Source organism: Sceloporus undulatus, chromosome 2, assembly GCF_019175285.1.
Source record: "Sceloporus undulatus isolate JIND9_A2432 ecotype Alabama chromosome 2, SceUnd_v1.1, whole genome shotgun sequence".
NCBI classification, from domain to species: domain Eukaryota; kingdom Metazoa; phylum Chordata; class Lepidosauria; order Squamata; family Phrynosomatidae; genus Sceloporus; species Sceloporus undulatus.
Window position 1 is genome coordinate 159,052,732 of NC_056523.1, and position 16,869 is coordinate 159,069,600.

The 16,869-nt window shown below is 39.9% G+C and overlaps 1 protein-coding gene across 6 annotated transcripts in view; it reads right to left on the reverse strand.

Moving 5' to 3' along the window:
* Nucleotides 1-16,869, reverse strand: part of KMT2D (lysine methyltransferase 2D) — a 213,447-nt gene that overhangs the window by 141,281 nt on the left and 55,297 nt on the right. For 5 of the 6 annotated variants that reach the window (XM_042451953.1, XM_042451957.1, XM_042451955.1 and 2 more), the window contains 3 exons: nucleotides 12,017-12,247; nucleotides 4,812-4,958; nucleotides 4,579-4,707 (listed from right to left, as the gene is read on the reverse strand). In XM_042451953.1, coding sequence (XP_042307887.1) covers nucleotides 4,579-4,707; nucleotides 4,812-4,958; nucleotides 12,017-12,247 — 507 coding nt within the window. The remainder of the gene's footprint in view (nucleotides 1-4,578; nucleotides 4,708-4,811; nucleotides 4,959-12,016; nucleotides 12,248-16,869) is intronic. The other variant, XM_042451954.1, reaches the window with a different exon arrangement.

Below are 16,869 nucleotides of genomic sequence, written 5' to 3' on the forward strand. Positions count from 1 at the left end.
AGTGCGCAAGACGGGGAGCACACTAGGGATCTGCTATCTGGCTCTGGCTACACTAACTTTCATATTCAGGAAGGGTGGGAAAACTGGGCAAAATCCCAGATGGCCAGGCTCACTTTAGAGAAGGAATGGAGGCTCCAAGCTATTATTGCAGCTCATTTTACTTATATCCAGTGGCTGACAAATCCACTAAATCTTTCCCACTATTTCTTATTGCCCTCCATTTCCTGCCACCTCCCAGCAATTACTAAGAAGCTCAAAATCTGAAAATCTGGGTCTGAGTCAGAATTAGATACAGCAGTTAAAGAAATGTAACATGTACTTCTGTTTGAATAATACGGTTCTAAAGATGTATAAATGCAGGTTGTTTCCAAGTTAAAAAAATACAGAAAAGTGTTTGTTTTTTTAAAACAAAATGATTACTGAAAAGTCCCCCATGATGTTAAGCTAGGGGATCTTTCAAAGCATAGGTGGGCAATATATAGGCTACATGCCTGCTCCCCACTTGTTTCTGCTACTAATGGACCCTCACCCTGTTAAAAAACCCTTTTCTGCAAAACAAGGATAGAACTTACCAGGAGTGGCAATTCTCTTATAAAACAAGCCCGCAGGCCTTGTATCTTGTTTCACTCCCACAATTTTTTTTAAAACAAAGAAAGACTTTTATCTGGGGGTGGTTCACCCCACAGCAGGTTCTAGATGTAAAAAGTGTCCCCTGGAACTTCTTCTAGAGGAGAAATTGCAACTCAGCCCAGCCAGAAGGTCCTCAAAAAATGGATTTTACATTTTACTCAAATAGGCATGATTCAATGGCTAGAATTGATATGGTATTAATTAGTAAATCATTAGTGAGAGATTTGGAAGAGATGGAAATATTACCCAGGTCTATTTCAGACCATAATATGTTGAAAGCTACTCTAAAGGGTAAAAGGAAAAGGTTTGAATGGCGAATGCGTGAAGATGTACTTCTATACCCAAAGATATGTATGTGAAAGAGCCAGAATTACGATCAGAAATTTTTTCGAAGAAAATGTGAATAAAGGCGTAAATATAGAAACAGTTTGGGATGCAGCTAAAGCTGTTTTTAGAGGCTTTTTCATTCAATAAAGCTGTAGGAAAAGGAGAGAGTAGGAAATAAATATTAATAAAATAAATAAAAAAAATAAAATATGAAGAGGTGAAACTAGCAAAGGAACTAGAGAATAAAGAAATAAAGGGGAGAATTAAGATGCTCCAAAAACAGTAAGACTCATTATTGAATCAAGAATTGGGGAATAAATTGAAAGCAACGAAATTACAGAATTTTGAACATGCAAATAAAGTAGGGAAATGGCTGGCATATAGATTAAAGGAAAAGAAAAAAACAAATCAGATATATAAAGTTAAAAGTGATGTGGAAATTAAGTCAAAACAGGAGGAAATCAAACAAGTATTTGTCAAATATTACAAATCTTTATATGATAATGAGGAACCAAATAGCGTACCATTGAATGAATGGATCTCAAAATAAGATATTATGAAATTAGATGAGGAACAAAAAAATATGTTGGATAAGGACATCTCAATTGAGGAGATTATGGAGGCTATCCAGGAAGGAAAAAAGAATAAATCTCCAGGAACAGATGGGCTCCCACTATCATTCTATAAAATGTTTAAAGAGGAACTGGGATACCCCTTTAGAAACGCATTGTTAAAAAAAGTACCTGAATCTTGGAAGGATGCTAATATTACTTTAATCTTAAAAGATAATAAAGAAGCTGAAGACCCTAACAATTACAGGCCCATATCATTGCTGAATGCCGATTAAAAAATTTATACCTCTATACTGGCTAAAAGACTTAAAAACTGCCGCAAAAATTTGATTGGAGACGATCAAAGAGGGTTTCTCCCAGGGAAACAACTAAGAGAAAATGTCAGATATGTTTTAAATATCCTGGAATACTATAATAGACATAATGACAAACAGGCAGGCATATTCTTTATAGACCTACAAAAAGCGTTTGATTCGGTTAGATGGGACACCTTACTAACATTACTGGAGGCAATGAATATAGGTGATAATTTCTGTAAAAGGATAAAAGAACTATATAAGGAACAAAAAGCAAGTATTTTTATTAATGGTGAAAAAACTAGCTCCTTTCCAATTAAAAGAGGTACCCGTCAAGGATGCCCACTCTCCCCCCTCCTATTCTTAATTGTTATTGAGACACTGATTAGAAAAATTAAATTGGACAGAAATCTGAAAGGACTAAAGATAAAAAAGTATGAATACAAAATAGAAGCATATGCTGATGACTTAGTGATGAATTTGAAAAGCCCCTTAGAAAATGCAGATTCTTTGATGAGACACTTAGATGATTTTGGAAAAGTAAGCGGATGTAGAGTAAACTTGAGTAAATTTACAATTATTACGAAGAATATGAAAGCAAGAGAAGACCTACTATTACAGGAGGGTACAGGTATGACAGTAAAGAAATGTGTTAGATATTTAGCGGTAGAATTGACAAAGAAATCAAATGAACTGTTCAATAATAACTATGTTAAAGTATGGAAAGAAATCAAAGGGAACTTCATAAAGTGGAACAAATTACACCTATCATTATTGGGAAGAATCTCAGCAGTAAAAATGTGTGCCCTCCCAAAAATTTTATTTCTTTTTCAAACCTTACCAATCAGAATACCAGAGAAAATTTTCAAGATCTGGCAAGGAGAGATGATGAAATTTATTTGGGAGGGGAAAAAACTCCAAATAAAATTAAAAGTAATGCAAGATGCTAAAGAAAGAGGAGGTTTGGCGGTTCCCAACCTCAAACTACATTATGAAGCAAACTGCCTGATTTGGTTAAAAGAATGGATGATGTTAAAGGACAAAAAATTAATAGAATTAGAATCAGAAGGTCTCAAGTTTGGTTTACATGCATTCCTTTTGTATGAAAAAGAAAAAGCAAACAGAATGATAAATGAACATTGTATTAGAAACTCTATATTCAAAATTTGGAAAAAATATAAGGAAAGAATTGTTACTGGCTTACCAAAATGGGCTTCCCCATTGGAAGCCCTATATAGAACGGAAATGTATAGAGAAGGGGATTGGCCCACTTATAAAGATCTGTTAAAGAGAAAAGAGAAAAAATTCGAGACTAAAACCCAACAGGAACTAGGCTTAGTAGAAATAAACTTAAATTGGTTTGAATATCGGCAAATTCAAGAAAGAGCAAAGGAGGACTTAAAAGTATGGGGAGCTACAGAGAAAAAATCTGAATTGGGAGATATATTAGTACGAAGGAGAGTAAAAGAGGACTCATGGGAAAGATATATAATTTATTACTAACTTGGCATACTGAACAGGAGGTTATCAAGAAATCTATGTTAAGTTGGGCAAAAGATATTGGCCATCCTATTAATTTAGATTTATGGGAGAAAGCATGGAAACATAATATTAGATATATGGCGCCTCAAAATTTAAAAGAGAATTGGTACAAAATGTACTTTAGATTGCATCTGACACCAGTGAAATTAGCTAAAATAAATAACAAAACAAATAATCTTTGTTGGAAGTGTGGTTGCACAACAGGCACCTACTTCCACTGTTGGTGGACCTGTAAGAAGGCTAAAACATTTTGGGATGAGATAATAGGTGAGATAAATATAATGTTAGATATTAAGCTGGAGAAAAAACCGGAAAGTATCTTGTTAGGGATGTTTGAAGATAAAGTGAGCCAAAAATATGTAAAGATCTTGACATATATGGTTTCTGTTGCTAGGATCTTATATGCCAAAAGATGGAGAGTCAAGGAAACTCCCAATGTAGAAGAATGGGTCAGTTACCTATATGATATGATGCAGATGGACAGACTCTCAAGCATGACGAAAAATATTCCATATGGGAAAATAGAGGAAGAATGGACAAAAGTATTAGAATACATGAAGATGAAATGGAAAGATACCCTAATAGGATATTAGATTAAGATAAGACAGTGTATAAACTTGTAGGTAGATTCTATGTAACATCTGGTGTGCCTTTCTTTCCTCTTTCCCTTAGCTCTGCTGTTAAAAATGAAATAACATTGAGATAATGATGGTCTTTCTCTATATACAATTATGCCCCTTTTTGATGTTTTGGGAATAATCTGCTATACATAGAATGATAAGATAGAAAGAGGATAAATCGTCTCTCGGTTTAAACGTTGTAAGAATATACCTTTGGGAATGTATAAGATTATTCGTGTTCTGCTCAGTAGAATGGAGATCTTTTTTATACTGTATATATACTGAATGGTATGATTTAAGAGAGTACCAGGAAATATAAAGAAAAGGCGGTGGAAGACATGGTATGAAAGAGAAATTGTGTTGAGGTAAACACAAGGAATGTTAGCTGGTCATTTCCTTTTAATATGTGAGATAACTGTGTTAAATGTATTTAATGTTTGAAGTAAGATGTATTTTATTTTTTATTTTCTTATTTTTATTTTCTTCTTTTTTTTGTTTTGATTTGATTCACTGTTTAGATTTTGTTGTGTATGTGTTGTATATGTATAAATGCCACAATAAAGTCTATTTCAAAATTTAAAAAAAACGAACCTGGACACATACCCTCTTCTGGGTGCCCTTCAGCACCTGTCACTTCACGAGAGGCTTCAGCCACAACCGCCGAGCCCTTTTTCAAGCGTGTATGTGATTTCCGCTGTCGCACCATGAACCCCCCAATACCTGTCCAAGAAAGAGAGAAGAGAGAGTGAGAGAAGTCAGTGAGAAAGACAAAAGGACCCCCTACTCTACCCTGTCAGGATCTGACCCTGGCAAAGAACTCTCACCTGGGCGGTATGGCTTCCGCTTCCGTTTCTTGATCTCCTCAGAGTCCTCCAACAACACCTTCCCCAATTCAGGATCAGCTGCAGCTTCCCTCTCGGGGGTAGCAGGTGCTTCCAATTTGATCTCACATTCCATATGCTCCACACTGACTGCAATGGGAGAAAACAAATGAAAACACACACGCTTTTAAAAAATAAACAAAGGCTTCTTATATCATTATAACTGAATTGTTATATCTGAAACATTATTTTTAACATATTTATGTATTAAAAAGGGAAATGTTCTTATTCTCAGAAGTATACAATTTCACCAATTCTTGATCTAGAAGCACCAGATTCCTTCAGATATTGGAAGCTAAACAGAGTCAACCTTGGCTTGTACATGGATGGGGGACCATTAAGAAACACCTGGTGCTGTCATGCAATAAAAACTGCAGATTTTTTGGAACAGGGGGACATTAGAGAACTTGAGGCACACACACATACCATACGAGACCTTCATCTAGTCTTCAGATTCTGGGTAATACATACATGCACACCCTTTTGTAGTTACAATTAACTCTCAATTATCAGGACATTAGAGGCCTACAATAAACTGAGTAGGAATATTCCATCACAAGAACACTGTAACAGAAAAATAAACAGTTCTTGATCTAGATACAAGACTAATGTTGGACACAGAGGAATTGTGGCTTCGAAGTAAGAAAAGGTTTGATCTCTGGGATCAAATACTGGGGAAGCTCTCTTCCATATGGCAAGAAAATATCCCTGCTTCAAGACTGTGCAGAACTGCTTTCTTGCTCCTGCAGCCAGCAATGTCAATAGCAGGTGGCTAAACAGATCAATGTATTAGTTTTTAAAATATTTTTCTTAATTTTTTTAGTCTTTATCAAATTATTTTAACATATATAAAATGTTTCATGTGCCCCATTCCCTACTCCTCCCTCCCCACTCCAGCACAGCCTGACAGAGTTTAGAATCAATACACTGTTTACAATTAATACCTAACATTCAATATGTGGGATTTAATTACTGTACATTATTGACTTCACTGTACTCCGTATTCCCTTTAACCATCTCAAGCAGGATTTCCCAACCCAAATTCCAAGCTTCTACTTTCCTTTCTCCAGTATATTTTAATCTTCTATCTCTAATATCTCTAATAATATCAAACAACAAGTTATCTGCCAAATACTTATCTACCTTGGTGAAGTTCCAATTTGTATTTTCTTTCCATCCTGATGCTATCACAGCCGGTGTTGCTTTTAATATATACTTTATTGCTTTCTCTTCATTGTTCTGCAGTCCCTTATTCTTCAGATTTAATGTTATACAATTCTCTTTGTTCAAATGAACATCCTTGCCTACAATTTTATTAATCTCTCTTATCACTTCAGCCCAAAACTTCTGAACACACAGACAATCCCACCACATATGCATGTACAAACCCTCGGACCCACCGCAGTACCAACATTTAGCACACATATTTTTACTGAAAAGTGCTAATTGAGAAGGGGTCCTGTACCATCGCCCTATTAATTTCATCTGTTGCTTTTTTATTCTACTGTGCTTGTTTCTTTTAAACGTTTATATCCACAATTGTATATCTTTGCGTGTTAAATTTAAATCTCTTTCCCAAACTCCTTCCAAAATGTCTACCATCTATTACTCTCTCTATATAAATCCAATAATACCTTTACTTTCATTTAACATCTTTTTGATGATCCTCTCCAATGGTGTTACATTATTTTTCTTCATGTTTTTAACTAATTCCTTTAACAGTTTGTTAATTTTAACTGCATGGACCCAATATTTCTTTCCAATTAAGTTGGTGAGACTCTCCATCCCAGATGGGTTGCCCTCTTCATCAAGCAGGTCACCTATAACTCTAATATCTTCATTTTTTTTTTTCTCCCTAAGTCATCATTATTGCTTGTATTCAAACTTTCTACAGGAAACCAATTAAAGTTTCCATTTACCATTATGTTTTGCCATTTTTCCCAGATTTGTTTAGTTACATTCAAGGGGCCAATCTGATTACCTTTATATTTCTGTCCACTCAATCTAATTACTGAGCTGTGTTTCATTTTATTTATTGACCTTTCTAACCTAACATTTCTTCTCCCTTTCATATTCATATTCTTTTCATGTGAGTTGCTTCAAAATATATCTCTAAAGAGGGGATACCCCAACCACCTTCTTCTTGATGACCATAAATTAGTGCATTTCTAAATCTAGATTTTTTATTGCCCCAAATCCATCTTTTAATTGTTCTGTCCCATCCTCTTATTATTTTTGTGGGGATCCTTACTGGAATTGTTTGAAATAAATATAGAAATTTGGGTAATATCATCATTTTAAACATCCTTACTTTTGTAAGCATATTCCATTTTTTACTTGGCCATTTATTCATTTTCTATTTATCTTTTTCCATAACTGATTATAGTTGCCTTGTACTATCTTATTCAAATTTTTGGTTAAAGTTACTTCCAAATACCTCATCTTCTTTATCCCTAACTTTAAACCAGTAATAATTTTTATTTTCCTCTGTTCTTCCCATTTGGTATTTAGGAACAATATTTCTGATTTTTGCATATTTATTGTAAAACCAGATAACTTCTTAAATTTCTCGACTACTAATTTGCTAACACTTCTGAATGGATCTTGAGTTGTTTTCAATGTGTCATCTGTGAACAAATTTAATTTCAATTCCTCTTTATCAACATAGTATCTTTTAAGCGCGTTACAGATGGCCCAAAAGGGGCCGTCTCGTGCCGCCGCCGGTTGCAGCGTCCGGGAACCACAGCAGCCAAACGGCGCGGTTCCCGGACACTGCCAAGAAGGAGCGCGAAAATCGCGCTTCTTCTTGCTCCCTGGAAGAGACGCCACGAGGCGCTAGTCGTGCACTCGCGGCGTCATTTCCAGGGCGCGACGTGCAGACGCAGAGCGTCTGTTACATCAAGATGGCGGCGGCCGTGTGGAATGGCCGCCACCATTTGTTACAGACAGAGTCCGTAACAGGAGTAGGGGCGTCTAGAAGAGACGCCCCTTTTTTAAACTGGGACGTCCTGAGGACGTCCCAAATGTAACCCGCCTTAATTTCTTTTTCATCCCTGATTTCATTTGCCAAAGGTTCTATTGCTAATAGAAACAATAAAGGGGAGAGAGGGCATCCTTGTTTCATCCCACTCATAATTTTAATATTCCTAGAATTAATCCCATTAACTGTAACTTGGACCTCCTTAGCCCAAATTCTGTACAAATTTTATACAAATAGTATGATTCACTGAATCAAAGGTTTTATATACGTCCAATTTAATTAATGCCACTTTGTTCTTATGTTTCCATGTTATATAACATTGAAAACATTTCTAATTGGATCCTCAATAGCTCTCCCTATAATAAATCCATATTGATCTTCTCCAATTAATTTTGGTAGAAGGGTTTTTAGCCTATTAGCCAAAGTTTTTGTAAAAAAATTATAATCTTGACTACACAGAGTAATAGAACAGTAAGATTTGGGATTATCAGGGTTTTTGTTCGGTTTCAAAATCAAAAGTATATCTGCTTTCTTCCAGGTCTTTGGTATTAACTTTGTACATAATGGTGGGTTACAGACCGCCATTAGGGACGTCCTGAGGACGTCCCAGTTTGAAAAAGGGGCATCTCGAAGAGATGCCCCCAACCCTATCGCGGACAGAGTCCGTGGCAAATGGCGGCGGCCGTTCCACACGGCCGCCGCCATATTGATGTAGCAGACGCTATGCGTCCGCACGTCGTGCCCCAGAAGTGACGCCGCAAGTGCGCGACTAGCGCCTCATGGCATCTCTTCCGGGGGCCAGGAAGGAGAGCGATTTCCACACTCCTTCCTCGGAGTGTCCGGGAGCCGCATGGTTTGGCCGCTGCGGCTCCTGGACGCTGTAAGCGGAGGCGGAGCCAGACCGCCACAATCCGGCGGTCTGTAACGCACCAATATTTCATTAAATGTTTTGGTCATATAATTGCTTAGTTTGTTTTTGAATATCTTACCGAAAATACTGGTAAACCCACCAGGGCCTTGAGATTTAACTATTTTCAATTCATCAATTATTTTTTCAATCTCTTCCCTTCTTATGAGTGCATTCAGATATTCTCCTTGCACCTCTTCCAATTTAGTCTGAATATTTATCCTCTGATTTAGTGTCTCCCTTTCTCTACATAGATTTTCATAGAATTTTTCCATTACTTCTCTTATTTTATCATCTTCATATAATATCTCACCGTTTTCTCCCTGTATCTTGTTAATCCATTTTTTTCTCTTTTTTTCTCTTGCCCAAGCTCTCATGCTCTTAGTATCCCAAGCCTGAAAATCGTCCTTATATATAATAAATTCCTTGTACTAGAAGCCTAGTCTAAATTTTCTAATTCTTACTTCTTTTAGTCTAATTGTATTTTTATGTTTTTCCTTTTATATTTTTGGTATTCTTTCTGTAAAATTTCCACTTCCTTAACCAAATTTGGTCTATATTGATTATTTTCCTTCTTAATCCCTATTTTCATATTCATGCATTTTCCTCTTATCACTGCCTTGAAGGCGTCTCATACAGTCTGCATTGATACCTCCCCAGTATTTTTTATCTCAATTTTTTTTTTAATTTCCTTAATGTTCTCATCCTTGTTCTCTTCTTTCATTGTCACTATAGGATTGAATCTTCACTTCTTTAATTTTTTTTACTGATGGTATTGTTAACTTCACATACAGAGGGCCATGATCTGATAACCAGATCCTGTCAGTTTTGACATCTTTTATCTGAATCGTATTCTCTTTTCTCACTAGAAAGAAATTTATCTGGGCAAATTTCTTGTGTCTTGCAGAATAAAATGTATTGTCAAGTGAGTTAACTACACTGTCTCCCGCTCTGAACCCTCTTTTGAAATCAACTAAAGCCTGCTGTGATGCATTTAATGACTTTTATAAGAGTTGATCTGGACGCAGGCATTAGAAGAGAAAGAGTAAGAGAAATGTCCAATGACTTCGTGGACTAGGTTAAACTAGATCAATTTGAGTTTGTAAATACTGATGAAGTGGACAAGCTTCTTGGAAGTGTAAGGAAGACAACCTGCCGTCTCGATCCTTGACTGTTATGGTTGACCGCCCAGGGAGGTGATGCAGTAAAAACACTGTTAAGATCTATAACTAACGCATCTTTTAGGGAGGGAAAATTTCTAGATCAGTTAAAACAAGTGGTGGTTAATCCCCTCTTGAAAAAAAAACCTCACTAGATACTGGTGAGAAATAATTATAGACTGGTCTCCCTTTTACCATTCTTGGGTAAGGTGATCAAGAAGGCAGTTGCCTTCCAACTCCAAGCTGTCTTGGATGAAGCCAATTATTTGGACCGGCTTCAGGATGGGATATGGAGTAGAGACGGCTATGGTCACCTTAGTCAATGATCTCTGTCTGGGCATCAACAGGGGAAGTATGACCTTGTTGGTGCTCTTGGACATCTCAGCGGCCTTCGATACCATAGACCACAGTATACTTCTGGAATGCCTGAGGGAGTTAGGCATTGGGAACACTGCGCACTCGTGGCTCCACTCCTACCTCTCAGGCAGATTCCAGATGGTGATGCTGGGGGATAGCTGCTCTTCTAAAAGAGAGCTGACATCTGGCATCCTTCAGGGCGCCATCCTGTCCCCCATACTGAGAGATCATCCAGAGACATGGAGCGTGGGGTTATAAGTACGCTGATGATACCCAAATCTACTTTTCTATGTCTCCGATTGCTGCAGTGACTACGGATGGCATCTTTCCTCTGGATGCCTGTCTTGGGTCGGTAATGGGCTGGATGAGGGAAAACAAACTCAAGCTGAATCCAGAGAAAACGGAGGTACTCGTGATAGGTACCCCAAGTCTGGGGAAGGAGATTTGTCAACCAGTCCTGGACGGGGTTGCACTTCCCCTAAAGGACGAAGTTTGCAGTTTGGGGGTACTCCTGGATTCGTCTCTACAATTATCATCTCAAGTGGACGTGACAGCCAAGAGTGCTTGGTACCAACTTCGGTTGATACACCAACTGCATCCCTACCTGGACCAAAAGGACTTTGAAGCATGGTACATGCATTGGTAATCTCTTGTCTTGATTTCGATAATGCACTCTACATGGGGCTACCCTTGTACCAGGTTCGGAAGCTTAAATTGGTTCAAAATGTGGCAGCCAGATTGGTTACTGGTTCGTCCAGTTTGACCACGTAACACTTACCCTAAAATCTCTTCACTGGCTGCCAATCAGCTTCCGGGTGCATTACAAGGTGTTCATTATTAGCTTTAAAACCCTACACGGCTTGGGTCCGAGTTACTTGTGGGAATGCCTCTCCTTAATCTGTCCCACACTCTCAGAACAACTGGAAGAATCTATTAGAACATCAATCAACCAGATTTGTAATGACTTCCCAAAGAACCTTCACTATAGCTGCTCCAAAATTATAGAATAGCCTTCCGGAAGAGATCCATCTTATTGCCTCCTTGGAAGCATTTAAGAGGGCACTTAAGATGGATCTCTTCCAGCAAGCTTACTCATCTGACCCCCTGTAAGGAATACTATTCCACTTTCTGACCATTGCATAATTGTATTTCATTGTACTGTTATATGACGATGATTAATTTTAATGTAATTATTTTTATTGAATTTCATTGATGTGTCTTTGAATGTATTTCAATGGGTTGTGATGGTGCCTCGATCCATTCAGGAGAGGCTGGAAAATATAAATAAATAAATAAATAAATATATTATTATTATTATTCCCTTCCTTTTCATAACCTTCTATCATATTCCATTTATTTAAATTTATTTCTGAATGTGTATATTTCACCTCACCTGACTTTGGTTTGCTTAAATTAAAATTGAAATCTCCACCAATAAACAAGTCTCCTTCACTAAAGTGATCCAGTTTTGAAAAAAACCTTCTCTATAAATTTGCATTGGTTTGTATTCGGTGCATAAATGCAGGCAAAGATAACTTTCAGATTCATTAGATTCCCTTTAATAAATATATACCTCCCCTCTGTATCTTTTACTATTTTTTCCACCTGCAAGTTAATTCCTTCCATTATTAAAATAGCAAGTCCTCTAACTTTATTAGTTCCTCTGGATCAATTTATTAGTGTACAGATATAACGGAACTGTTTTATACTCTCCAAGACTGAGTTGGCAAGTGTGGGCACAAACCTTCAGCTTTTAGGATCTCATCTGCCTCTGCATCACCGTCCTTTTTTTCATCATGGCCCAGAGGATCAATGCCATCCAGCCCACCCTCGCCATTAAGGGTGACCAGCCTAGGCATAGTTGGCATTGTCTTGCGTGGTCGGCGCTTGTGTAGTGGCGACAAGGACAGGTTACGCAGCACTGCCATGCCTGTTTCTGTGAGCCAGACCCCTTCAAATCGAAAATACTGGGGCTCTGTGGGGAGAGGGTGAAACCATATGTCACTGTGACTGATTTTTCATAGGCAAGTGGGTTACACGCGTCTGTTCTTACAACTGACAAAGACAACCCCAGAGTGACTATACCTACATTTATTTCACATGCAAACTCATTGGCATGGATTAGGAGACCACACCAAACTCAGTACTAAGGTAAGACAGACAGACAGAGAGACAGGCAGATATCTTCTGACATTTATATCCCACCTGTTAGATTGAAATGACATATCTGGGTCTCCATGTCACCATTTTATTTCCACAACAGCCCTGAGAATGTGTGACTGACCCAAGGTCACCCCAAGTGTGTTATATCACTCGAGGAGGACTTCAAACTGGATTTCTCAAGTCTAAGTCAAACACCCTAACCACCACACCATCCTGCAGCCTGGTTTTTCCAAGGAAATTAAACAGATCTGGTTAAAGTTATGACTAGACATGTCTGTATCTAACTCTAGTAACTTAGCTGTGCATACAGTGGGACCTTGGTATCCGCTGGGGTTTGGTTCCAGGATCACCCATGGATACCAAAATTCATGGATGCTCAAGTCCCATTTAATATAAAGGCATAGTAAAATGGTGTCATTTGTATTATTATTTTTATTATTTTATTTTCTTGAAGCCTGCCTTTCTCCCAATATAGGGACTCAAGGCGGCGAACAACAAGTATATATAAAACGATAAAATCAAGGTTTGCTTTTTGGAATTTAAAAAAATATATTTTCAAGCTATTGGTTGAATCTGTGAACAGGTTGTTTACCTGTAACTGTATTTCTTTGAGTGGTCATCTGCAAATTCACACAAATGGGTTATTCTGTGCCTGCGCAGCAAACTTCGGAAACTTCTGGAATCACTTGGCAAAACTTCAATTGCAACTTTGTGACGGTAGCTCCGCCCACTCTCTTATAAACCCCCTAGTGTTCCGCACTCTCAGTTCCATAAGTGCACCACATAGCAGCGATTAGAGAGGAAATAAAGTAAGAATTCGCAGATAACCATTCGGAGAAATATAATTACAGATAGGCAATCTGTCCTTCTTCGTGGTCTCTGCGAATCACACAAATGGGCTAGACTGACAAGCTTCAGTCAGTGGAGGAGGAAGTGTCATGACACCAGTTGTAAAGTTCAAACAAGTTGTATTTATTTAAACAACAATAAAACTTTTAAACTTTGAAAGCGCATTTATCAGTGTCATTTGTTTTGGTTTCAAAAGCATATAATACATTGCAATGTAATAAACTCAATGCAGCCCAGAAAGTAACACTGCCCTCACAAAGGCTGTGGTTCTCGTGTCCAGCCTGTAATGTTTAATGAAAGTCAGTGGCTGAGACCAGACAGTAGCCTTGCAGACATCCTCCAAAGGCACAGTCAACAAAAAGCAGAAGATGTTGCTACCGCCCTGGTGGAATGGGCTTCAACGCGAGCAGGTGGTGTTTTCCCCGAGATTTCATAACAAAGGTGGATGGTACCTACCACCCACTTAGAGAATGTTTGAGCAGTCACAGCTACTCCCTTCCTGGATTCTGAGTAGCAGACAAAAAGTCTCTTGGTGCGCCACAAACCCAGGGTTCTGTCCACACAGAATGCTAGTGCCCATCGGACATCGAGAGTGTGCAGATGGCGCTTGGCATCCATTGTCAGGTTCGGGGCCAACGCAGGCAAAAAAATGTCCTGATTGATATGGAAATATGATACCACTTTTGGAAGGAAAGTGATATTGGGATGGAGAACCACTTTGTCCCTGTGGACCTGAAGGTATGGTTGGTCCACATGGAAGGCACAGAGCTCGCTCGCCCATCAAGTGGAGGCGATGGCCACAAGGAAAGCTGTTTTCCAGGTCAGCAATCTCAAGTCTATCATGGTCATTGTTTTGCCTTAGCTGATAAACTCGAAAGCACATAGTCCAGGCTCCACACCAAGGTCAGTACCAAGGATGGAGGTTATTAAAGCCCTTAAGGAATTTCTTTACCAGAGGATCCTTGAAAAGGGAAGGTCAGCCCTCGAAGTGGTATTGAGAGCATATAGCAGATAGGTAGCACTTGAGGGATGTAAGGCAGAGCCCCAAGTCGATAGAAGTCATTACGAACTCTAAGACCATTGGGACCGAGGCACAGGATGGAAAGAGGTCCTTAGTAGAAAGATAGTCTAGGAACTTGATCCACTTGAATAGATAGGACTTCTTTGTTGATGGCTTCTGAGCAGCCAGGATGACAGTCCGTACTGAGTCTGGAAGAGCCTCTAGGGATGGATTTTCCACGCCACAAGGGCAAGGGTCTCTATGTCTGGGTGGTGAACTCGGCCTCCATGAAGCGTTAGGAGGTCGGGACGGAGCTCAAGGTGGAGAAATTCTCTCTGGGACAAGTAAAGGAGAGGAGTGAACCAAGGCTGCCTCGGCAGCCACCATGGTATTATGAGGATGGCGTCGGAGTGGTCCACTCTAATCTTGGCTACAACTTCCCTGATGAGTGGGAAGGGAGGGAAGGCATAAACCATCTTTCCTGACACTCGAACAGGAAGGCATCTCCTCAGGAGCTCAGTGACTGGGTTCGGGAAGAGAACTGAGTACAGTGGCTGTTGAGGTGAATGGCAAACAGGTCAATATGTGGTCTCTCCAAGCTTCGAACAGGTTGGCAACCATCTCTGGATGAAGCCACCATTTATGGCGTGGATTCAAAGACCAGCTGAGCTGACCTGAGTCTGCTAATCAGTTTTCCTCCCCGGGGAGGTGGATTGCTTGCAGGAGAATCTCCTTCAGGATGCACCAGATGCACCAAAGGGTGATCCTGAGAAGCATCTGGGATCTTATTCCTCCCTCCTTGTTCAGGTAGTACATGGCAGTAGTGCTGTCTGTCAACTAAAGGACTACCTTGATTGGGGGGATGGCTTCTAAGACCCAAAGAGGTATCTCTACATCAAGCATCTCAAGCGTATTGATGTGAAGGGACCTGTCTGATGAGGACCACTTGTCTCTGATCATCAGGCCAGAGGTGTGCGCTTCCCATCTGTCCATGGACACATCAGTAGTCAGGGTGATTTGAAACTGAGGTGGTAGCAATGACATCCCGATACATACATTTTCAGGGTCAAGCCACCAGGCAAGAGACTGGGCTGTGGGCCATGGACCTCGGTACTGTGAGCCATTTGCTCAGAGAGTCCTCCATGGGATCGAAGACTGAGGGGAACCAAGCTTGAAAGGGTCTGAGCCGGAGCCTTGATGCCATGTGTCCAAATGCCACTTGATCGGTGTGAGCTCTGATTTGTCTGTGAGATACAGTTCCAAACTGCTCTGGAGAGAGTCTGAAACCTGTCCGATGGCAAATATGGAATGGGCTCGCTGGAATCGAGGATGGTCCCGATGAACCTGATCTGTCTTGTCGGAGTCAGGCTGGATTTTTCCATGATGACTACGAGTTCAAGAGAGTCCAAAAGAGACAAAGCGAAATCAAGGTCCTCTTGCGATGTGGCAGCGAAGAGCCAATCATCGAGATATAGGAAGACCTTAATCCCTTGTTGATGAAGGTAGACTATGGTGGGAGCTATGCACTTGGTGAACACTCTTGGTGCTGTAGAAAGGCCAAAGGGAAGCACTATGTAATGGAACATCTTGGTTCCTAAGGCGAAGGCAAGGAATCTCCTGTGGTCCTGTCGAATCCCCACATGGAAATATGCATCTTTGAGATCGAGGGTTGCAAACCAGAGATCATTCTGTAACAGGGGCAAAATAGAAGCAAGGATTACTATGAGGAAGTGGCAGTAAGTAAGATAAGAGTTCAGGAGACAGAAGTCCAAGATAGGTTGGAGGCCTCCATCAGTTTTGGGAACAATAAAATATCAGGAAAAGAAGCATTGATGAACCCGAGCAAGATCCATAGGTTCGATTGCACCTTTCCTTAACAAAATGCACACTTTGTTGAGTAAGGTGTCTGAAGGCAGGGGTAGAGATGACAGCCCCAATGTTCGGAAACTCTTTGAACTCGAGGGCGCAGCTCCTACAGACAATGTCAAGGATCCACGAATTGGACGTAATCATAGCCCAGGTGTACAAGAAGGGCCGAAGTGTATCCCTGAAGGGAGCTGTATCCCTGTCGATACTGAGTTGACTGGGTTGTCGGCAGCAAGAGGAAGAATACGACTGTGAGGGATGATGCTGTCAAGGACGTTCATGGGGCTGGTAGTGACGCTCCTGTTGTTGGTAATGGTATTGCCTTTGCTGTTGAGGATTCCAGAGATGCTGTTCCCCATACCACCGATGTGAAGGAGACTGGAAGGAAGAGGCTGACATACTGTGTTTTTTGGCAGCCGCCTTCATCCTGTATGTGTAAATTAACTTCTCATCAATTTCTTTATTAAAGTGTCCAGAATCACTGAAGGGCATGTCCTCTATGGCATTTCAAGCCTGCGGGTTGATGTCTGATGCCCTAAACCAAGCTTGTCTTCAAAGGGCAACAGATCTCAACAGAATCTTTACAGCACAATCCACGGAATGGCGAGCTGAAGTGATCTACTGGCCTCCAATTGTGTGGGCTTCGACCTGAAGTGCTAATGCCAAGGGCCGCTTGTCATCGGGGAGATGCTGGTAAGTCCCCATACAAGCCGAGTAGT